This window comes from Notothenia rossii (assembly GCF_949606895.1).
Source record: "Notothenia rossii genome assembly, chromosome: 3".
Classification (NCBI taxonomy): Eukaryota; Metazoa; Chordata; class Actinopteri; order Perciformes; family Nototheniidae; genus Notothenia; species Notothenia rossii.
In genome coordinates this window covers 45,711,649-45,734,777 of record NC_136901.1, presented here as the reverse complement: position 1 = coordinate 45,734,777, position 23,129 = coordinate 45,711,649, and the positions used below count along the sequence as shown (strand labels likewise).

The window sequence follows — 23,129 nt, the reverse complement described above, 5'->3', positions numbered from 1 at the left end:
CACACACACACACACACACACACACACACACACACACACACTTTAACACACACACACACTTTAACACACACAAACAGACACACACTGAACCATAGGGGTTCCTGAAGAAGCTCTACACGTTAATATCTGTATATAGTGAGCTTTCCATAAAACACTGACATTAGGACCAAATACTACCTTTTATTTTGAAGGAGCCCACTTGTTGAACAGACCTTTTAACCAGGGCTGCCAACATTTGAGTTCAGCTTGGAGTGAGATTTGTTTTTGTGTACAGTGTTACAAATATATTGCACATGTACAAACTAGAGTTTCCCATGAATGTACCGGGCGCTACAGTGGAACACGCACATACAGTTTACCCGCGACTCTTACAATGAAGGCTCGATAATCAGCTCACAGGATATGAAATGGCATATAGGTGTAAGCAGAAGTAAAGTGCTATTTTTATAAGTGTGGGGTGGGGGGTCCTCACCTCCTCTAGGGGGGTCCGGGGGCATGCTCCCCCGAGAAGATTTTTTTTTTTAATATCGAAGTTAAAAGCATGTACCTGGTGCACTTTGAGAGCAACATGAAGAGATCTATGGAGACATCTCTCAGCACCCAGATGAAACACAACTGTAAACAGATTTTATTTTTCTTTATGGATATTTTACAAATCTCTCATCTTTTAAACTGTATTCTTGTTTTACTGTCATATAGTATTTCATAACTGTTTTTCATTTATTCTCATAAATGATGACCAAACCGTTAGAGACGCACTGAGATAACTAGACTACAGTTAACTATATAAACACTCAGAGTCCCTTAGCTCACTGAGCTGTAGTTATCTCTCAGTCTGACAGGAAAGAGCTCTCCCTCTCCTTGTTTTAGAAACGGCTTCTAATATCCGTTAGCGCAGCTAGCTAACCAGATGCTAACAACAACAATGCAGATAGTGAGTTTGGTAGAAATATACTGTATAATAGTAAAGTTATTGAAGATGATGCCATATTTATTGAAGATTTTACATTATAAATATTCCCCAAAATTATTCAAAAGCATATTCTTCCAAACTCCTTGCTGTAGGGGTTGGGAGGGTTACTTTGTAAATGTAATCAGTTACTGATTACTGAATACATGGCTCTGAAAGTAATCCGAATACAGTTACAGTTACGTGTCTTAAAAAAGTAATCAGATTACTTTTAGATTACTTTTGGATTACTTTCTTTTTCCATCACAGATGGTATGTTTTGGTGAACAGGAGACACAAAAAGCAAAAGGAAACTGAACGTGTTTTTACTGTTTGAATGGCTTATCAAGAGCACAACTGAAACATCACATCTGAAACGATGTAACAACCTAATACACTTGTTGGGGATGCAGCTTGGGATGTGAGGAGTGAGGGACACGGCTTAGAACGGGCGTGTCGCCTTCTGTCCTGCCAGAGTTGGCAGAACCTCCTTCACTTCATGAAATCTCTGCAGCACCAGGCGGCAGCGGGAGGGTTAACTCGGCCTCTGAGAAGAGGAGCGCGCAGTGCCTCTCACGCACCGCCTCTCACGCACCGCCTCTCACGCACCGCCTCTCAAGCACCGCCTCTCAAGCACCGCCTCTCACGCACCGCCTCTCAAGCACCGCCTCTCACGCACCGCCTCTCAAGCACCGCCTCTCACGCACCGCCTCTCAAGCACCGCCTCTCAAGCACCGCCTCTCACGCACCGCCTCTCAAGCACCACCTCTCAAGCACCACCTCTCAAGCACCGCCTCTCAAGCACCGCCTCTCACGCACCGCCTCTCAAGCACCGCCTCTCAAGCACCGCCTCTCAAGCACCGCCTCTCAAGCACCGCCTCTCACGCACCGCCTCTCAAGCACCGCCTCTCATGCACCGCCTCTCAAGCACCGCCTCTCAAGCACCGCCTCTCACGCACCGCCTCTCAAGCACCGCCTCTCAAGCACCGCCTCTCACGCACCGCCTCTCAAGCACCGCCTCTCACGCACCGCCTCTCACGCACCGCCTTCACTGTGTTTACCTTCAGAATCATCAGAAAGGCTAAAGAGCGACCGCAGGCTGATGTGTTTTAACCACACACACACACACACACACACACACACACACACACACACACACACACACACACACACACACACACACACACACACACACACACACACACACACACACACACACACACACACACACACACACACACACACACACCTCTACACACACACACACTCACACACACACACCTCTACACACACACACACACACACACACACACATACACACACACACACACCTCTACACACACACACACACACACACACACACGACTTAAACGCAGACTTCTGTTCCTCCATGTTTCGTTGTTATCGTTTCACTGAGCGGACCCGCACATTTTTTTCAAACGCTCCCTTTTTTGGTCCATCTGCGGCGGTAATAGCTTTTGTGCGCTGTGATGATTCGGCTGTTCCTTTGGTAATGAATATTAATTGTTGTGAGGAAATCTATCCACCAATAATTCCAATAAGTATTCCAAAATGTATTCACTTTAACTGTAATCAGATTACTCGTTGTTCAAATGTAACGCGAGCTGAATACAGTTACTTGATTTTTGTATTCTGATTACGTAACGCCGTTACATGTATTCCGTTACAACCCAACCCTGAGCGTTTCCGCCAGGGGGCCGTCTTGCCGTCATTTGAGGCCCTTATTCAGCTCGGGACGCCCTGAACGCGAGCCGAGGGCGTCCAAAAATATTAATAATTCGAGAGAAGATCGAGAGTTTTTATCACTTGAAATGACGAAAAGGAAAAACACACAGGAGACTATTGATGTGTGTGGGGAATTATAGTAATAAGCTGTATAATAGTGATTGAATATTATTGTATTCTCTTTTTTGGGAGTTGCACTTTGCAGACGGTCCCTGAGCACTCGTTTCTTCTCCGGCTGCGGATAGAGACCAATGTAACGTTTCCAGCTCGGGGACGGCGCGTTTGCTTTTTTTGATCAAAATGTGATTGTAGTTCGTTGTCAACCTCACCACGGTACTTAGGAGACGTCATTTGTGTCTGAATAACGTTTTGTTCATTAGTTATTGATCCGTGAAATCAGAATCTCCCAATATCGTTCCAACTTTACTGAACTAAGCCAGAAGACCGTCTCATTTCGTAGACCGCTCGGTTTGCTGTTCCTTCACTTTATTTTTATATTTATATACATTTATTTTGGACGAAAACTTAGCGTGAGGAAAGGCAAGTGTGGCGTGAGTGCGTGAGATATGGGTTAATTGCGTGACTCTCACGCTCAACGTGTGAGTGTTGGCAGCCCTGTTTTTAACTTTTTCCCCCAATATTTCCAATGCTAACGTGTTTAACCCTGTTTATCAGATGCTAATATTAATGCTAACGTGCGTTTATCAGATGCTAATGCTAACGTGTGTTTATCAGATGCTAATGCTAACGTGCGTTTATCAGATGCTAATGCTAACATGTGTTTATCAGATGCTAGTGCTAACGTGCGTTTATCAGATGCAAATGCTAACGTGTGTTTATCAGATGCTAATGCTAACGTGTGTTTATCAGATGCTAAAGCTAACGTGTGTTTATCAGATGCTAATGCTAACGTGTGTTTATCAGATGCTAATGCTAACGTGTGTTTATCAGATGCTAATGCTAAAGTGTGTTTATCAGATACTAATGCTGACGTGCGTTTATCAGATGCTAATGCTAACGTGTGTTTATCAGATGCTAATGCTAATGCTAAAGTGTTTCAGCGTGTCCCTCGGTGCAGTTTAAGGCGGGCTCGGGGCCAGGGGGGTGCAGCCCGTGTCCGGCCAATAGCAACACTCTGATCCCAGGCTCCGCCTACTGCCTCTGTCACCATGGTTACCACCGGGCAGACTCTGACCCCCCCAACGCAGCCTGCACACGTGAGCCTTTCTTCATTACAACTTTATTTGGGTTTAAATATATATAATATATAAATATCTAAAAAACATTTAGAGGTTAAAACTGAGTCCTAATATAATTATATGTAATTTCATTTCATTGTTTAAAAACTCATGAATACATCCTAAACACACACACACACACACACACACACACACACACACACACACACACAGCTCTATTATTCTCTGCACACGCCCCTTTAACTACATCGCCCCGGGCAACAACAATTAGGACTAATTAATAGGCTCATTACCTCTGAGAGGTGTGTGTGTGTCTATGTATGTATATGTGTGTGTGTGTGTGTGTGTGTGTGTGTGTGTGTGTGTGTGTGTGTGTGTGTGTGTGTGTGTGTGTGTGTGTGTGTGTGTGTGTGTGTGTGTGTGTGTGTGTGTGTGTGTGTGTGTGTGTGTGTGTGTGTGTGTGTGTGTGTGTGTGTGTGTGTGTGTGTGTGTGTGTGTGTGTGTGTGTGTGTGTGTGTGTGTGTGTGTGTGTGTGTGAGACAGAGAGAGAAGAAAAGACAAACAAAAAGAAAAATATACGTAGAAAAAACACAAAAAATTACAATAAAATGATAAAAAATAAACAAATGAAAAATGATTAGAAATAATATAAAAATAAAGAAAAGTGTATATAATTGTGTGTGTGTGTTAGGCCCCCCCTCGGCCCCCCGCCTCCTCATCAGTCAGACCAACGAGTCGTCTCTGAGTCTGGAGTGGAGCGAGCCATTGGAGCGGGGGGGGAGGTCCGACCTCACCTACAGGGTGCTCTGCTCCCTCTGCAGCAACCAGGTAACAACATATATTACAGCTCACCTATTCTGCCAAATCCTCTTCTTCATGTCTTTTCCCTCCTGACTCCTCCCCTCTTGTGTTCTGACTCCTCCCCTCTCCTGCTCAGGGATTGGCCGCTTCCTGCCCCCCCTGTGAAGACAGTGTGTTGTACCGCCCTGCTCAGAGCGGCCTGACTCAGAGACGTGTCATCGTTTGGGGGCTCCGCCCACATTCCAGTTACGTCTTCACCGTCCAATCACTGAACGGCGTCTCTGCCCTCAGCCAATCAGAGCCGGCCTCAGGATCAGTGAACGTCAGCACCAGCAGAGACGGTGAACACTCAGGATTTAATATTTATATATATATCTTTATATAGAGTTGAAACATTAAGTGTGTGTGTGTGTGTGTGTGTGTGTGTGTGTGTGTGTGTGTGTGTGTGTGTGTGTGTGTGTGTGTGTGTGTGTGTGTGTGTGTGTGTGTGTGTGTGTGTGTGTGTGTGTGTGTGTGTGTGTGTGTGTGTGTGTGTGTGTGTGTGTGTGTGTGTGTGTGTGTGTGTGTGTGTGTGTGTAGTCCCCCCCCCTGTGTCAGGTCTCAGGAGAGCAGCAGCCTCAGAGTCCAGTCTGACTGTGGAGTGGAACCAGAACCAGAGCCCTGTGCTGGACTACCAGCTGCGCTACAGCCTACAGGTACACACACACACACATACACCAGACCCGGCATCATGGGCGGGCCCCATGGGGCCGGGCCCGCCCATCCAGGATTTGGGCCCTCTGTTTTAATCAGGGCTGAATACAACATTTTAATTGTTTTATTATTATGTTTATTGTTGTTATTTGTAGGGCTTTGTCCTAATATTTATTTTTGTTTTAAACTATGTTGAAAGATTAGTTTAATATCATTTTTTTATTTTGCTATGAAATTCTGAATGAAAGGCTGCGCGCGAGACTGGTTTTCTCTGGGTTGAGTCGTGAGGGGTTTTGAGTGAGATGCGGCACAGCAGCGTGTCAGTTTACTCTTGCTAGGTTAGTTTGGCTATTATCATTTATATTTATCTGCAACAATGGATATCAGGAAGTGGGTCATGAAAGGAATATGGCAACTCAGCGCCAGATGCAGGCACATTAGAAGACATCAGTTACCAACGAGCTAGCAAGCCAGCCAGGGACAAGGGAGGCTGGCAATCAATTATATTTTGAAGAGAAATTGCCCCCCCCCCCCCCGTTGACAAATCTCGAGCGTCTAACAGTCCCCCCCGTTGACAATTCAGATTTCCGAGGTGGGGTGGGCCCGCCCTTGTAAATCAAATGCCCGCCCAGAGACGTATGTCTGCCGCCGGGTCTGACACACACACCTTCGTACTACAACCCTCCGTACCCACCTCTCTAAAAACAGGGAGCAACGGAGCTGATCCAGATTTGCTGCGTCATGACCACATTACTAAAATGTAGGCGGGCTTTAAACCCACGAGCCAATCAGAAACGTTGCTGTCAGAAACAAAGAGATGTGTTCTGAAGTAATATGGTCTGTGTTTACATTAGCATGCTAACACTCAGAGCTAACCTGTGCTGGAGAGAGTGTGTGTGAAGAAGCAGGAAATCTAAAGGAAGTCACCTTGTGGTAAACCTGAGAGAGAGAGAGAGTTTGAGCTCCATACTGTTTCATAGAGAATCCTTGATGTGGTTTGGAACATGATGTGGAGTTTCATCACGGCAGCATTTAGCTGAGTTTCTGCTGGGAGAGTTCTCCTGATGAGATCTACTCTCTCTCTGAAGCTACTGACCCAGAGTCAGCTCTTTAGGAACAGCTGGAAGAGAGGGGGGGGGGGGGGCTACAAGGATCTGTTTGGGGTTTGGAGCAGGACACTTCAGAGACATGTCCTTAGTAACAGCTGGAAGAGAGGGGGGGGGGGGCTACAAGGATCTGTTTGGGGTTTGGAGCAGGACACTTCAGAGACATGTCCTTAGTAACAGCTGGAAGAGAGGGGGGGGGCTAAAGGGATCTGTTTGGGGTTTGGAGCAGGACACTTCAGAGACATGTCCTTAGTAACAGCTGGAAGAGAGGGGGGGGGCTACAAGGATCTGTTTGGGGTTTGGAGCAGGACACTTCAGAGACATGTCCTTAGTAACAGCTGGAAGAGAGAGGGGGGGGGCTACAAGGATCTATTTGGGGTTTGGAGCAGGACACTTCAGAGACATGTCCTTAGTAACAGCTGGAAGAGAGGGGGGGGGGGGGCTACAAGGATCTATTTGGGGTTTGGAGCAGGACACTTCAGAGACATGTCCTTATATCTGAGACCTGTGATATCTGCCTAAAGACAGTAGGAGCCCTTTAATATGTGTAATATCTCTCCCCCCCCCAGGAGGGCTCCCAGTGGCAGTATCTGTCGTGCAGTTCTTCTTCGGTGGTGTTATCTGGCCTCCAGCGGGGGGGCAGGTACTTCCTGCAGGTCAGAGCCAGGAACTCAGCCGGGTTCGGACCCTTCAGTACCGCCAAAGCCTTCAGCACCACTACACAGGGTAAATATACATATACTGTGTATTTATATGCTATATACCAGGGCTTCTCAAACTCCGGACCGAACTGCAAATCAATCCGGACCAAACCCTGTGTCCCATTATAAAAAAATAAAAACCTGATTCTGATTAAAGTGGACCTATCATGCTATAACACGGGAGAACACACCTTGTCAGCGCTGTCATCTGCCCCCAGTCACGTGACTTTGTTTACAACCTGACATCTGACAGCAAAGGAAAGCCCCCGGCCTCATATGGCTCTGGTGATCAAACCGTGTGCCCGCCTGGCATGGTGATCATACCGCCGTTTTTAAACATGCTAAAAACACAAAGCAAGGGGAAATACAATTGTAACAAAGTTAATGTTTCAATGGCGTGGTGCTTGTTCGCAGCAATACAATTATTTTTTGCATTTAGCGTTAGCAGCCTCATTCTCTATCCTGTTTCTTTTAAACTTGTGATTAATCGGATAGATCACAGTTTTATTGGGATTAATTCGATTAAATATTTTTGATCTATTGACAGCACTAATTAGTATTATATATATATATATATATATATATATATATATATATATATATATTAGTGATAGTATATATATACTTGTGTTATTGTGTTAATATATGCTGTAGTCACTGAGACGTCTGATTGTCCCTGAAGGAGGCGCTCAGCCCGTAGTGACCGGAGTCCTCGTCGCCATGGGGATCCTGCTGCTCATCGCCATGGTGACCGTCACTGTGATCTGTTACCGGTAAGTGTGTGTGTGTGTGTGCGTGTCAGTACGCAGCCTCCCCCTCCCCAGGACGGGTGTTATTTTTTTTAAGTAAAACATATTTCTCAATAAAAGTCGTAATAGCTAACTTCTGTATGGCTAAAATACGAGCTAACTGCTGTGCGGCTAACATACGAGCTAACTGCTGTACGAATAACATACGAGCTAACTGCTGTGCGGCTAACATACGAGCTAACTGCTGTACGGCTAACATACAACCTAACTGCTGTGCGGCTAACATACGAGCTAACTGCTGTACGAATAACATACGAGCTAACTGCTGTACGGCTAACATACGAGCTAACTGCTGTGCGGCTAACATACGAGCTAACTGCTGTACGAATAACATACGAGCTAACTGCTGTAATGCTAACATACGAGCTAACTGCTGTAATGCTAACATACGAGCTAACTGCTGTACGGCTAACATACGAGCTAACTGCTGTACGGCTAACATACGAGCTAACTGCTGTGCGGCTAACATACGAGCTAACTGCTGTACGGCTAACATACGAGCTAACTGCTGTACGGCTAACATACGAGCTAACTGCTGTACGAATAACATACGAGCTAACTGCTGTACGGCTAACATACGAGCTAACTGCTGTACGAATAACATACGAGCTAACTGCTGTACGGCTAACAGCTAACTGCTGCAGAGGATCAGCTGATGGTGTTTAGAGTTTCTGAGGAACAGAAGTTCTGTTTCCTGTCGGAGGTTTCCGGATCTCAGAAAAGAGAAACCTGTGATGTGTTCAGGATGCTCCCTCCCTGCAGGACAATGGAGCGCTGACCCCAGGTCCCACACACACACACACACACACACACACACACACACACACACACACACACACACACACACACACACACACACACACACACACACACACACACACACACACACACACACACACACACACACACACTCTCAGTCGGGTGGGACTGGTCGACTATATAAAGACGGAGAAACTGGAGACTCTGAGAGATAATAACATTCCTGAGGGGTGTGTGTGTGTGTGTGTGTGTGTGTGTTAAATATTTGAATGTGGGTTAGGTTTGTTTAAATGTGTGCGTATTTGTGTCTGTTTAAATGTGTGTGTGTGTGTGTGTCTGTGTCTGTGTCTGTGTGTGTGTGTGTGTGTGTGTGTGTGTGTGTGTGTGTGTGTGTGTGTGTGTCTGTGTCTGTGTCTGTGTCTGTGTGTGTGTGTGTGTCATGCAGCTCCTAACAAGTTTGTACTAGGTTTTGAAAGTTCTTAGAAACTGCCTTAGCTTCATATAAACTAAATACCTGTCTGTCTCTACCTGTCTCTCTCTCTCACCTGTCTCTCTCTGTCTCCACCTGTCTCTCTCTCTCTCTCTCTCACCTGTCTCTCTCACCTCTCTGTCTCCACCTGTCTCTCTCTCTCTCCTGTCTCTCTCTCTCTCACCTGTCTCTCTCTCTCACCCGTCTCTCTGTCTCTCTCTCCTGTCTCTCTCACCTGTCTGTCTCTACCTGTCTCTCTCTCTCTCCTGTCTCTCTCTCACCTGTCTCTCTCACCTGTCTCTCTCTCTCTCACCTGTCTCTCTCGCTCACCCGTCTCTCTGTCTCTCTCTCCTGTCTCTCTCACCTGTCTCTCTCTCACCTGTCTCTCTCTATCATGTCTCTCTCTCACCTGTCTCTCACCTGTCTGTATCTCTCTCTCCTGTCTCTCTCTCACCTTTCTCTCTCACCTGTCTCTCTCTCTCACCTGTCTCTCTCACCTGTCTCTCTCTCTCACCTGTCTCTCTCTCTCACCCGTTTCTCTGTCTCTCTCTCCTGTCTCTCTCTCATCTGTCTCTCTCTCACCTGTCTCTCTCTCTCCTATCTCTCTGTCACCTGTCTCTCTCACCTGTCTCTCTCTCTCTCACCTGTCTGTCTCTCTCCTGTCTCTCTCTCACCTGTCTCTCTCACCTGTCTCTCTCTCTCTCTCTCTCTCTCTCTCACCTGTCTGTCTCTCAGCAGGAGGTCTCTCTCCTCAGCGATCAGTGAGACTCATTACCAGATGGGACATAGTGAGTATTAGATCGTCCAATCAGAAGCTGTCACTGCTCATGATGTCATGATGATGATGTAATGATGATGTCATGATGTTGTGGTTGCCGTAGCGATGAAGGTGTACATCGACCCCTTCACCTACGAGGATCCTAACGAGGCGGTGAGAGAATTCGCTAAAGAGATCGAGGCGTCCTTCGTGAAGATCGAGGAGGTGATAGGAGCCGGTGAGGAACCATAGAACCACAGAACCCTTTAACTTTAGGAACCTTTGAGGAACCACAGAACCCTTTAACTTTAGGAACCTTTGAGGAACCACAGAACCCTTTAACTTTAGGAACCTTTGAGGAACCACAGAACCCTCTAACTTTAGGAACCTTTGAGGAACCACAGAACCCTTTAACTTTAGGAACCTTTGAGAAACCACAGAACCCTTTTAACTTTAGGAACCTTTGAGGAACCACAAAACCCTCTAACTTTAGGAACCTTTGAGGAACCACAGAACCCTCTAACTTTAGGAACCTTTGAGGAACCACAAAACCCTTTAACTTTAGGAACCTTTGAGGAACCACAGAACCCTTTAACTTTAGGAACCTTTGAGGAACCACAGAACCCTTTAACTTTAGGAACCTTTGAGAAACCACAGAACCCTCTGACTTTAGGAACCTTTGAGGAACCACAGAACCCTCTAACTTTAGGAACCTTTGAGGAACCACAGAACCCTTTAACTTTAGGAACCTTTGAGAAACCACAGAACCCTTTAACTTTAGGAACCTTTGAGAAACCACAGAACCCTTTAACTTTAGAAACCTTTGAGGAACCACAGAACCCTCTAACTTTAGGAACCTTTGAGGAACCACAGAACCCTTTAACTTTAGGAACCTTTGAGAAACCACAGAACCCTTTAACTTTAGGAACCTTTGAGGAACCACAGAACCTTTTAACTTTAGGAACCTTTGAGGAACCACAGAACCCTCTAACTTTAGGAACCTTTGAGGAACCACAGAACCCTTTAACTTTAGGAACCTTTGACTAACCTTAGAACCCTTTAACTGTAGGAACCTTTGAGGAACCACAGAACCCTTTAACTTTAGGAACCTTTGACTAGCCGCAGAACCCTTTAACTTTAGGAACCTTTGAGGAACCACAGAACCCTTTAACTTTAGGAACCTTTGAGGAACCACAGAACCCTTTAACTTTAGGAACCTTTGAGGAACCACAGAACCCTTTAACTTTAGGAACCTTTGAGGAACCACAGAACCCTTTAACTTTAGGAACCTTTGAGGAACCACAGAACCCTTTAACTTTAGGAACCTTTGACTAACCGCAGAACCCTTTAACTTTAGGAACCTTTGAGGAACCACAGAACCCTTTAACTTTAGGAACCTTTGACTAGCCGCAGAACCCTTTAACTTTAGGAACCTTTGAGGAACCACAGAACCCTTTAACTTTAGGAACCTTTGAGGAACCACACAACCCTCTAACTTTAGGAACCTTTGAGGAACCACAGAACCCTTTAACTTTAGGAACCTTTGAGGAACCACAGAACCCCTTAACTTTAGGAACCTTTGACTAGCCGCAGAACCCTTTAACTTTAGGAAACTTTGAGGAACCGAAGAACCCTTTAACTTTAGGAACCTTTGACTAGCCGCATAACCCTTTAACTTTAGGAACATTTGAGCAACCGAGTAAGCATTTTAGGAACCTTTGAGGAACTCTGGTTAGCATCAGGAACGTTTTAGGAACTCTGGTTAGTATTAGGAACTTTTTAGGAACCTTTGAGGAACTCTGGTTAGCATAAGGAACGTTTAACGGACTCTGGTTAGCATCATGAACTTTTTAGGAACATCTTAGGAACCTTTGAGGAACTCCGGTTAGCATCAGGAACGTTTTAGGAACTGTGGTTAGCATCAGGAACGTTTTAGGAACTCTGGTTAGCATTAGGAACTTTTTAGGAACATTTTAGGAACCTTTGAGGAACTCTGGTTAGCATCAGGAACGTTTTAGGAACTCTGGTTAGCATCAGGAACGTTTTAGGAACTCTGGTTAGCCTCAGGAACTTTTTAGGAATATTTTAGGAAACTTTGAGGAACTCTGGTTAGCATCAGGAACGTTTAAGGAACTCTGGTTAGCATCAGGAACGCTTTAGGAACTCTGGTTAGCATCAGGAACATTTTAGGAACCTCCGAAGAACTCTGGTTAGCACCAAGAACATTTAAGGAACTCTGGTTAGCATCAGGAACGTTTTAGGAACTCTGGTTATCATCAGGAACGTTTTAGGAACTCTGGTTAGCACCAGGAACATTAAAGGAACTCTGGTTAGCATCAGGAACGTTTAAGGAACTCTGGTTAGCATTAGGATATTTTAGGAACCTTTGAGGAACTCTGGTTAGCATCAGGAACATTTTAGGAACCTTTGAGGAACTCTGGTTAGCATCAGGAACATTTTAGGAACTCTGGTTAGCATCAGGGACATTTTAGGAACCTTTTAGGAACTCTGGTTAGCATCAGGAACGTTTTAGGAACTTTGGTTAGCATCAGGAACATTTTAGGAACCTTTTAGGAACTCTGGTTAGCATCAGGAACGTTTTAGGAACTTTGGTTAGCATTAAGAACATTTTAGGAACCTTTGAGGAACTCTGGTTAGCATTGGAACATTTTAGGAACTTTGGTTAGGATCAGGAACGTTTTAGGAACTCTGGTTAGCATTAGGAACCTTTGAGGAACATCTTAGGAACCTTTGAGGAACTCTGGTTAGCATTGGAACATTTTAGGGGTAGTTGATAAATAAACCGGATGTTTAAGGAAAATGTAGGCAAGGGTTCTGATTCTTCTCATGCTCACAGATTCACTTCTGACTTAAGTCAGTAGTGAATCTGTGAGCATGAGCCTTCTTTATTAAAGAAAACAGAGTGTGTGTGTGTGTGTGTGTGTGTGTGTGTGTGTGTGTGTGTGTGTGTGTGTGTGTGTGTGTGTGTGTGTGTGTGTGTGTGTGTGTGTGTGTGTGTGTGTGTGTGTGTGTGTGTGTGTGTGTGTGTGTGTGTGTGTGTGTGTGTGTGTGTGTGTGTGTGTGTGTGTGTGTGTGTGTGTGTGTGTGTGTGTGTGTGTGTGTCAGTAGTCATCTCTGGTCATGACATTAGGGCGATGTAACTGGATAGCTGTTACCACAGAAACACGTTTTCATCACACACACACACACACACACACATACTTGTGTGTGTGTGTGAGCTGCAGACATGTTGGTATGTGCTAATGAGTCTTAAAGGAACAGTACACCTCTCCTGTGTTTTGTCTTTATAATTCAAATCAATAACGTTTTATTAGTGAGCTCTGACATCTTTAAATCATATCTACCTGTACAGGTGAGTTTGGGGAGGTGTGTGTTATTTAAGCAATAGCTCACTTCAGGCCGTGATATATGCTCATTATATCACAGCTAAGGGGCGTGGACAACCCCCTTAGCTGTGATATAATGAGCATATATCACGGCCTGAAGTGAGCTATTGCTTTTATAAAACGGTTACCAAGTGTGGCGATATGAAAGAAAAATACACACTCTAATTTAAATAGTTTTTATTAATAAATAATGATGTTCAAAATGAAATAGTCCCTCCGTTGCCTTCTGCACGAAACATAGAGCGTGGTGGTTGTTATGCAACAACACTAACAGCTAGCGAACATATTAGACAGAGAGCGTTGATCCATTATTTGGCTTTTTATTTACATTCATTTGAATGTTGCTGTTTATTGTGTAACGATCAACTATCTAAAATAATTGTGTTAATTAAACGCACAAGGGGTTCGTGAATGAAATAATATTATAAAGGCAAACCACAATTGATAACGCCCAATGTACTCCTTAAAGAAAATAAACAGAGACAGATTCCATGCATTGATCCATTATATTGATCGTTTTTCAGCCAAACCACACAAACAAAATGAAACCGTCCGCTCTGCGATACACCAACATTGTCTTTGCTGCCTAATCCAGGCCATTAGTGTTCATTGCTCCTGCGCCCGTCGGCGGCACAAACAGAAATGTTTGTAGGCCTTTTCAGGCTATAATCCACAAAAAAGGAAACACGAGGACCGGCGTGTCCCAGATGAGCGATCTCACCCGGGGTTGTAGAGAATATGTCTCTCTTTGAGCGCGTCCTCTCCACGGAGACGTGCTTCTTGCTCGGTCGATGCAATATCCACAGATTCGGTTTCTCATTAACTTCCCCGTTGCATTTAACCACATTTACATGTTGAGGAAATTACAATATCCCGCTGAATACCAGCAACCGCCAGTTCGCCACACACACTTCCTCCTCCCGTGAGAACCAACCCCCGGCATCCCGGTGACGCGCCCACTAAAAAGCCTCTGGGCGCGCCGCGACAGGGGAATCTGCAGACGAGGCTTGCAGGACCACACCCTCAAACCGTACATAAGAGTGGACATTACCGTACATAAGAGTGGACATTACCGTACATAAGAGTGGACATTACCGTACATAAGAGTGGACATTACCGTACATAAGAGTAGACATTTAACGACTGTAGTTGTGAGGATAATACACATGTATCATAGTTTTCATTTCAATCCAAACCACATGCCTTCACCTTTTCCCTTGCCACTACAGTTTATAAGAACCACTTGGATCAATCTACGACCGTCCCAATAGTGCAGCCACTGAAAAACTGTCCAGCATCAGTAGCATGGCTTACGTGGTCACTTGTATAGGTTGAGGTTGTTCGAGGCTGTTGCTTGGCGTGGAGAGAATATTGCTCCACTTTCTCCGGTCCCCGAGATTGGGCTTTCAGTAGCTCTGGAGAGAGCTTTTGCACCTGTGGCCACTAACGGTCATAATCTCTCTGCTTTGTTTCAAGACCCGCATCAGAAAGCTTTTGAATGGTGCTACTTTTCCAGTTGGTCTCCCTGCTCTTCACGGAGCTCTGCATGTCGTAGTTTAGGTGCTCTCTGGAGATAGGCACTGCTCAATCCACTCCTCCATAGTGAGACCCCCCGGAGGTCCAAGCTAAGTAAGGGACAATGTGCAGCGAGGCGGTCATTATGGGTAAAAGAAAACCGACAGGCAGATCAGAAACAGTCCGTTGTTACTGTTTGAACTAACGTAGCAACGGCAGGAACTGCTTCCATAGCGTTTTTGCGGACCTCTTTGATTACAGATTTGAAAACATCGTTGTTTGCTTTAAAAGTAGCACAATTCATTATGTCACACCTTGGAAAGTATCTAGATATCCCTGCCCTGATGCCAAAGGAACTGCTGAATATGTGTCGCCCTTTGATGTCTATGTCTGGACCGCTGCGTACAAAAGAGGGTTTCTGCCCCGTTACTTCTCCGCTGCTTTCTTGTCTCAGTTTGAAAAGCAAACTGCATTCGTATGACAAATAAAGAACCTTGACCCCCTCTTCAGCCCAACTGTATACAGTTCAGTCGACCGGACTTCTTTCTGCAGATGTGAGCGTCCTTAACAACGGTCAATAAGTCCTTGCTGCACATTATCCCCTACATGTTTCCCTCTTGAGCTTTGTTAGTTAGTTAGTTAGTTAGTTAGTTAGTTAGTTAGTTAGTTAGCTAGTTAGTTAGTTAGTTTGGGAACAGACGTAATGTAACAGCTGTAACGGTTGTAGCTTTTCTCAGACGCGGAGGGATACTGACTTGTTGTGAAAAGTAACTACAATTCTACCCGTGATATACGCTCATTATATCACGGCAGATTGCTTGATTTGACTTATCCGTTTTATAATGAATCATATCTACCTGTACAGGTGAGTTTGGGGAGGTGTTATTGAATATTAATATATCATATTTACCTGTACAGGTGAGTTTGGGGAGGTGTTATTGAATATTAATATATCATATTTACCTGTACAGGTGAGTTTGGGGAGGTGTTATTGAATATTAATATATCATATTTACCTGTACAGGTGAGTTTGGGGAGGTGTTATTGAATATTAATATATCATATTTACCTGTACAGGTGAGTTTGGGGAGGTGTGCCGCGGCCGGCTCCGGATGCCGGGCAGGAAGGAGAACTACGTGGCGATAAAGACTCTGAAGGGCGGGTTCACGGAGAAGCAGAGGCGGGACTTCCTGTCCGAGGCATCCATCATGGGTCAGTTCCAGCACCCCAACATCATCCACCTGGAGGGCGTCATCACCACTTCCTGTCCTGTGATGATCCTCACTGAGTTCATGGAGAACGGAGCGCTGGACAGCTTCCTCAGGGTACCTGTCTGTCTGCCTGTCTCACTCTCTACCTGTCTACCTGTATGTCACACCTGTCTCTGATTGGCGGTCTCTGATTGGCTGTCTCTGATTGTTTGTCTCTGATTGGCTGTATCTGATTGGCTGTCTCGGATTGGCTGTCTCGGATTGGCTGTCTCGGATTGGTGGTCTCTGATTGGTGGTCTCTGTTTGGCGGTCTCTGATTGGCTGTCTCTGATTGTTTGTCTCTGATTGTTTGTCTCTGATTGGCTGTCTCTGATTGGCTGTCTCTGATTGGCTGTTCCAGATGAATGACGGGCAGTTCGCCCCTCTCCAGCTGGTGGGGATGCTTCGGGGTATCGCTGCTGGGATGAAGTACCTGTCGGACATGAGCTTCGTGCACAGAGACCTGGCCGCGCGGAACATCCTGGTGAACGCCAACCTGGTCTGCAAGGTGAGGGTTCTAAGGGTTCCTTAGACAGCTCCTAAAGGTTCCTCAAACATTCTGGTGAACGCCAACCTGGTCTGCAAGGTGAGGGTTCTAAGGGTTCCTTAGACAGCTCCTTAAGGTTCCTCAAACATTCTGGGGAACGCCAACCTGGTCTGCAAGGTGAGGGTTCTAAGGGTTCCTTAGACAGGACCTGAAGGTTCCTTAGACAGCTCCTAAAGGTTCCTTAAACCCTGTGTGTCCTCAGGTGTCGGACTTCGGGCTCAGCAGGTTCCTGACGGAGAACTCTTCAGACCCGACGTACACCAGCTCTCTGGTACCTCTCTCTTTATCACTTTAATATTCACACACTGTTCCTCATTAATGCAGAACCTCCTTCAGTAACGTTCTGTGTCTCAGGGAGGGAAGATCCCGATCCGCTGGACGGCGCCTGAAGCCATCGCCTACAGGTGAGCCTCCTCCTGAGACCTTTGACCTCGTTGAGACCTTTGGCCTCTGAGCGTACTGCCTAACACTTTCTCTCTTTTCACAACTTCTTCACAGAAATTGCAGAAAAATGTACATTTTATTTTTACTAAGATTTGCAAAACGTTATTATTTATTTGTAATGATTTGTTGTTGTAGTTATGTTTATATATGAATCTGCGCTGCAGGAAGTTCACGTCGGCCAGCGACGGGTGGAGCTACGGCATCGTGATGTGGGAGGTGATGTCTTACGGAGAACGGCCGTACTGGGACATGAGCAACCAGGACGTACGTGTTAGAACCCCAGTATTGACAGAGCTTTCCCCACCTTTGTCATTGATCCTGTTTAATTGATTAATTGGTTTCCTGCGTCAGGTGATCAACGCCATCGAGCAGGACTACCGGCTGCCCCCCCCCCCGGACTGCCCCTCCTCCCTGCACGCTCTGATGCTGGACTGCTGGCAGAAGGAACGAGCCAATCGGCCGAGGTTCTGCGACGTGGTGGCCTCGCTCGATAGGCTGATCCGAAACCCCGCCTCCCTGAAGGCCACGAGTGCAGAGGGAGTCAGGTGAGGCTCGTTAACACACCTTGTTAGGGAGTGGGGGGGGGGTCATTAATAAACCTTGTTGGGGCGGGCGTTAACACACCTTGTTAGGGGGGCTCGTTAACACACCTTGTTAGGGGGGGCGTTAACACACCTTGTTAGGAAGGGGGGCGTTAACACACCTTGTTAGGAAGGGGGGGGGGCGTTAACACACCTTGTTAGGGAGTGGGGGGGGGGTCATTAACAAACCTTGTTGGGGCGGGCGTTAACACACCTTGTTAGGGGGGCTCGTTAACACACCTTGTTAGGGGGGGGGCGTTAACACACCTTGTTAGGAAGGGGGGCGTTAACACACCTTGTTAGGAAGGGGGGGGCGTTAACACACCTTGTTAGGGAGTGGGGGGGGTCATTAACAAACCTTGTTGGGGTGGGCGTTAACACACCTTGTTAGGGGGGGGCGTTAACACACCTTGTTAGGGAGTGGGGGGGGTCGTTAACAAACCTTGTTGGGGGGGGCATTAGCACACCTTGTTAGGGAGGGGGGGGTGTTAACACACCTTGTGTTAATGCATGTGTGTAGAAGGTATATTTAACCACACACACACACACACACGTATTCAAACATCTGCAGTGGTTTAATGTATAGTAGGGGGGGTTTGATTGACAGATGAGGAATGTCAATTATGCCCCAGCTGCTGGGGGTCAGAGGTCACACACACACACACACACACACACACACACACACACACACACACAGTGGGCTTGATTGACAGCTGTTTATACGGAGTTGTTTACATGAGCAGGTGCACATTCCTGCATTGAGTCTCAGCAGGAAGTCACTTCCTGTTTCATTAGAGTCTCCGCTGTAATCCTGCAGACCTGAATCTGGAGGACCCTCGGTTTCGGGGACTTTCTAAAGACATCTCACACTCTTCTTTCTTAGGCTTTTTGAAGAATTTTCTTTTTTTCTTTTTCAAAATTCGCAATAAAAGTGTTTTTTTGTTCTTTGGTATTTCTTCAGACATTTTCTCCAATTAATGTGGACTTTTTGCTGTTTTGAGTCTTTTACAGTTTATCAGACGGTCAGCCTCTGTTTGACCCTCCTCTCATTAATCCTGTCTGTCTCTCAGCGTGTCTCACCCCCTGTTGGACCAGCGTGTCCCCCCCCCCCTCTCGGCCTGTGGCTCGGTCTCTGAGTGGCTCCGGGCGATAAAGATGGAGCGATACGAGGCCAGCTTCCTGTCCAACGGACTCTCCAGCCTGGACGCGGTGTCGCATCTCAACACCGAGTAAAACACATTTACTTTAATATGCTCATATTCACACACGAAGACGTATATCTGACGCAGGGCTAACTGTGTGTGTGTGTGTGTGTGTGTGTGTGTGTGTGTGTGTGTGTGTGTGTGTGTGTGTGTGTGTGTGTGTGTGTGTGTGTGTGTGTGTGTGTGTGTGTGTGTGTGTGTGTGTGTGTGTGTGTGTGTGTGTGTGTGTGTGTGTGTGTGTGTGTGTGTGTGTGTGTGTGTGTGTGTGTGTGTGTGTGTGTGTGTGTGTGTGTGTGTGTGTGTGTGTGTGTGTGTGTGTGTGTGTGCAGAGATCTGCTCAGAGTGGGCGTGACCCTCGCCGGACACCAGAAGAAGATCCTCTCCTCCATTCAGACGCTCAGGATACACAAAGCCCCGCCTTCCCTCCTCTACTGACCAATCCCAGCCAGCCACCACTACACTCAGGATGCTGAGCCCGCCCTCTTTTACCTAACTTTTGACCAATCAGAGAGCACCTCCTGATAGTCTGACTGTGACGCTTAAAAAGCACAAGAAAAGAAAACACTAAATAATGACTGTACGGTTACTCAGGTGCAACAGGACTCCGCCTACCTGGTTCATCCAGAACCTGTGTCGGGCTGCTCATAATAACTGACACTGCGATGCTTGTATTTACTGCCATATAAAATCATAAATTCACACTAAATGTCGTACGCAAAAGCGACAAAAAGCCCCCCCCCACCGCTCAGGTAAAAACCAAAGCTCCTCACACCCCAACCCTCCCAGCCAATCAGCATCAAGGAAACTTATGAACAGAGTAAATCCCAGCACATTAATGACACTACATGTGTTCTTCATGCACTACGAACCAGCTGCTGCCACGACGACTGCAGACAGTGAGGAACCTCTTCGTGCTCCTTGAGGAATATTCTGGCATTTTAACCGAGGAATTGTTGAGGATTTCAAGGAACGTTGGGAAAACACCTCACAGGAATTCCGAGAATGTTGGTTGGTATTCTCCATAAAATGGGATTATTAGCTCAAAGGAGTTCAGGACCGTTTTAAAGGATTTACAATGCAATGTGTGACCATGTTACGGTCCAATACCAGCATCAAACTCTTCAAAAGCTGTCAGGAATATTCTGGGATGGCTTCGGAAAACAAGGTTGAACTATTTTCGGAAATCTTTCAGAACTTGTTGGAACAACTTCACACATATTCCAAAGATTCTGTTGGGTGTTCTCTATGAAAATGGGATTATAATCTGAAAGGACTTCCGGACGCACACAAAGGACTGCCGCTGTGATGTGGGATCGTGTCGTGGTGAAGGTCCAGCATCAAACCCTTCAAAAGCTGTGAGGAATATTCTGGGATGGCCTCGGAAAGCAGCGGTGAACCTTTTCAGGAAATCTTTGTGAATCCTTTAGATTCCCCAAACTGTTGTGGAGATCTTCCAGTTTGTATCCAGATACATGTGATTCCTCCGGGGATTATGTTCCCTCGAGCATTGGGGGGAACATCGGGAAGACTTTGGGAATATTTACCCACCTTATAGACTCTCTGAAGGACTACGAGTTTCTTTATAAATGGATCTTATTGTCCTGGATCATCTTTTTAAGCCCTGAAGTCCCTGGACCCTGTCGGTGGAACTACCAAAAGCTTTCTTCCAAAACACGGATTTTTGGGTTGAATCCCTTTTGAGCATTTCAGTTTGAGCCTTGCTGAACAAACCACAAGGCTTTATGAAACTAAAGATGTATTATTTCTTTCTGGACGTTTTTACACAACATATTGTAACTGATTTGTATTTTAGCACTTTTTTATACCTAAATGGCGAATAAGAGATCAACGTTTTTATACTAAAGTTGTTTTCTTTTTCTAAAGAAGATTTTATAAAAAAGAATGAAAAAAAGATTTGTCTTATATTTCAAATCTCCCAGGGACGGAGGTTCGGGACCAAAGATCGGAAGTCAGTCGTTCTGCGAATAATATGTTTAAAACGCATTTTAAAACCTCGATGTTTGAGGCGTTGTCTTTTTGTCCTCTGTTAGCTTAGCATTAGTGTTAGCTAATGGGGATGTTACCGAAAAAATAAGAGAACCTTTAAGTCATGTAAACATAACCCTGGTGTTCTGTGTGGGAGCTACCATCCGCCCGAGTCAGATGCTCATCGAGTGTTTCAGACTTTCATCTCTGGCTCGAAGCAAACTCATAAAATATAAACATCCATTACATTTAAATATCTGTCGGTTAATGTCCGACTGACTTCAGGACTCTTCCCTCATTGGTCCTCTGAGCTGTCAATCAAGCCTTTAACGAGCCAATAGCAGCAGAATGCCGCAGTGATGTCATCAGTGAGGTGATCATGTGACCACAACTTCTCTGCTCTGCCTTTTCATGGATGAAAATGTTATTGTTGATATTTAGAAGAATGTCCGCAGCCAATCACAATAAAGATGAACCGTCCGGACCAATCAGAAGTCTCCAAACTTTTTGTCTCTGGTTTTATACACTTTAGGGAACAAGGGATGGTTTTACAAACTTTTTAGAACGGAATTTCCGGGATTAATAAATGTACAGTGAACTTTTGGGGAACCAGAGATGTTCTACAAAACCTTTTGAGGAACTAGACATATTTAACTGAACCCTTAGGGACCATAGGATGTTTCTAAGGTCTATTTATGAACCCCATAGAGTTCTTATTTTACGAACCTATGGATGTTTCTTAATGAACTTTTTAAGAGCCCTGGATGCTTCAGGAACTTTGAAGGAACCCAGGCATCATTTAAACTGGGCCCGCGGGGGCTGCAGGGTTTTTTTCACGAAACGGTGTCTCAGGGCTTCTAAACATTTAACAAACGATTAATGTGTCATACCCAGCTAACGGTAAGAAACTCAGCTAACTGACGATATGAACCATTTTTACCGAAACAAAACACAACTCACTGAGCGAGCAGCCAGAACAGAGCAAGATAACATCAGTTTTCAAAACCATAACAATAATTACGTCTTACCGTTGCTGTTTTGTGATCAAAAGTTGTGTTCAAGGGAATAAAAACGCTGCTCAAGGTTAAGCCAATGTCTCTGTGTCACTTTAAAATGATTACTGATAATCCATCATTACAATTTCCTCAAAAACCCTCAAAAACGTACTTATTATAATGTTATACTTTGGATTCCTAAAGCTTTTAGTCTACCATCCCATCATTCAAGGGTGGTTTTCACTAGAAGTAATGTGTTTCTTTTGGACGGACAGTATAATTGTTTTTACTTTGTTCAATCTGAATTTACTTTAAAATAAAAAAATCTATATTGATTCTGACTTTTCTACATCCAGCTCACAGGTTTATCATTGCTTTGAGAACAAAGAGGATTCATTTACACCTTTTAGAAGTTAAACAGGTTAAAGAAACACGCTTTAAGTCTTGAGGAACTATTTATCTCCAGTGTCTCTCAAACATTTGAATCTCAGAGAAAATCTTACATTTCTCCTAAAATCTAACTCTTTAATCTCAGGTGTGTGTGTGTGTGTGTGTGTGTGTGTGTGTGTGTGTGTGTGTGTGTGTGTGTGTGTGTGTGTGTGTGTGTGTGTGTGTGTGTGTGTGTGTGTGTGTGTGTGTGTGTGTGTGTGTGTGTGTGTGTCCTCCTGAGACGTAAAGGCAGAATTCTACACCAAGTTTATAAAGAGTTGTAAAAACTTCTTGATATTTTGATGATAAAACATTTTACACAAAGATTTCTAATAAAGTCTCTCAAAGTTCAGGAGACACGCAGTTCCTCCTGAGGTGTTCACCTGAGAGGACACCTATTCACATGAACACTGATCACTAATATACTTCAGTGAGTATGCACAAAGCCTCTTCAGAGTCTCTTTGTTCCCGGACCCTCGTCTGTGAGACAGCCTGTCGCCATGGTAATGATCATACCTGTCAATCAACAGGTGATCTGTCAGCTGATAGGACGACAGATCACCACCTGACCGGGAGGTGACCGACCTCTCTCACACACACTCTGTGACTCCTCTCCCTGCTGAATAATTAACGAGCTCTCTTTAATACATATTATAATGAATGTATTATATTCTCTCCATATTGTTTATATGTCCTCCTCACACTGTGTCTAAATAAATCCGGACTGAACCCCTCCCTCAGGCCTTAGACTCCTCTGAGCAGAACATCCATCTGTCTTTATTTC

General features: G+C 45.2%; 1 protein-coding gene across 2 annotated transcripts in view; it reads left to right on the top strand.

The window, feature by feature from the left end:
- Positions 1-21,415, top strand: part of LOC307031110 (ephrin type-B receptor 4b-like) — a 38,678-nt gene extending 17,263 nt beyond the window's left edge. The window contains exons 6-21 of one of the 2 annotated variants that reach the window (XM_079667886.1): positions 3,757-3,912; positions 4,586-4,722; positions 4,832-5,036; positions 5,275-5,390; positions 7,064-7,220; positions 7,878-7,968; positions 9,971-10,020; positions 10,114-10,227; positions 15,989-16,236; positions 16,523-16,669; positions 16,911-16,979; positions 17,063-17,112; positions 17,317-17,416; positions 17,504-17,697; positions 18,804-18,962; positions 19,265-21,415. In XM_079667886.1, coding sequence (XP_079524012.1) covers positions 3,757-3,912; positions 4,586-4,722; positions 4,832-5,036; positions 5,275-5,390; positions 7,064-7,220; positions 7,878-7,968; positions 9,971-10,020; positions 10,114-10,227; positions 15,989-16,236; positions 16,523-16,669; positions 16,911-16,979; positions 17,063-17,112; positions 17,317-17,416; positions 17,504-17,697; positions 18,804-18,962; positions 19,265-19,370 — 2,099 coding nt within the window. In that variant the 3' untranslated portion in view covers positions 19,371-21,415. Of the gene's footprint in view, positions 1-3,756; positions 3,913-4,585; positions 4,723-4,831; positions 5,037-5,274; positions 5,391-7,063; positions 7,221-7,877; positions 7,969-9,967; positions 10,021-10,113; positions 10,228-15,988; positions 16,237-16,522; positions 16,670-16,910; positions 16,980-17,062; positions 17,113-17,316; positions 17,417-17,503; positions 17,698-18,803; positions 18,963-19,264 lie in introns of both variants that reach the window. The other variant, XM_079667885.1, reaches the window with a different exon arrangement.
- The last annotated feature ends 1,714 nt before the right edge of the window (positions 21,416-23,129 follow it).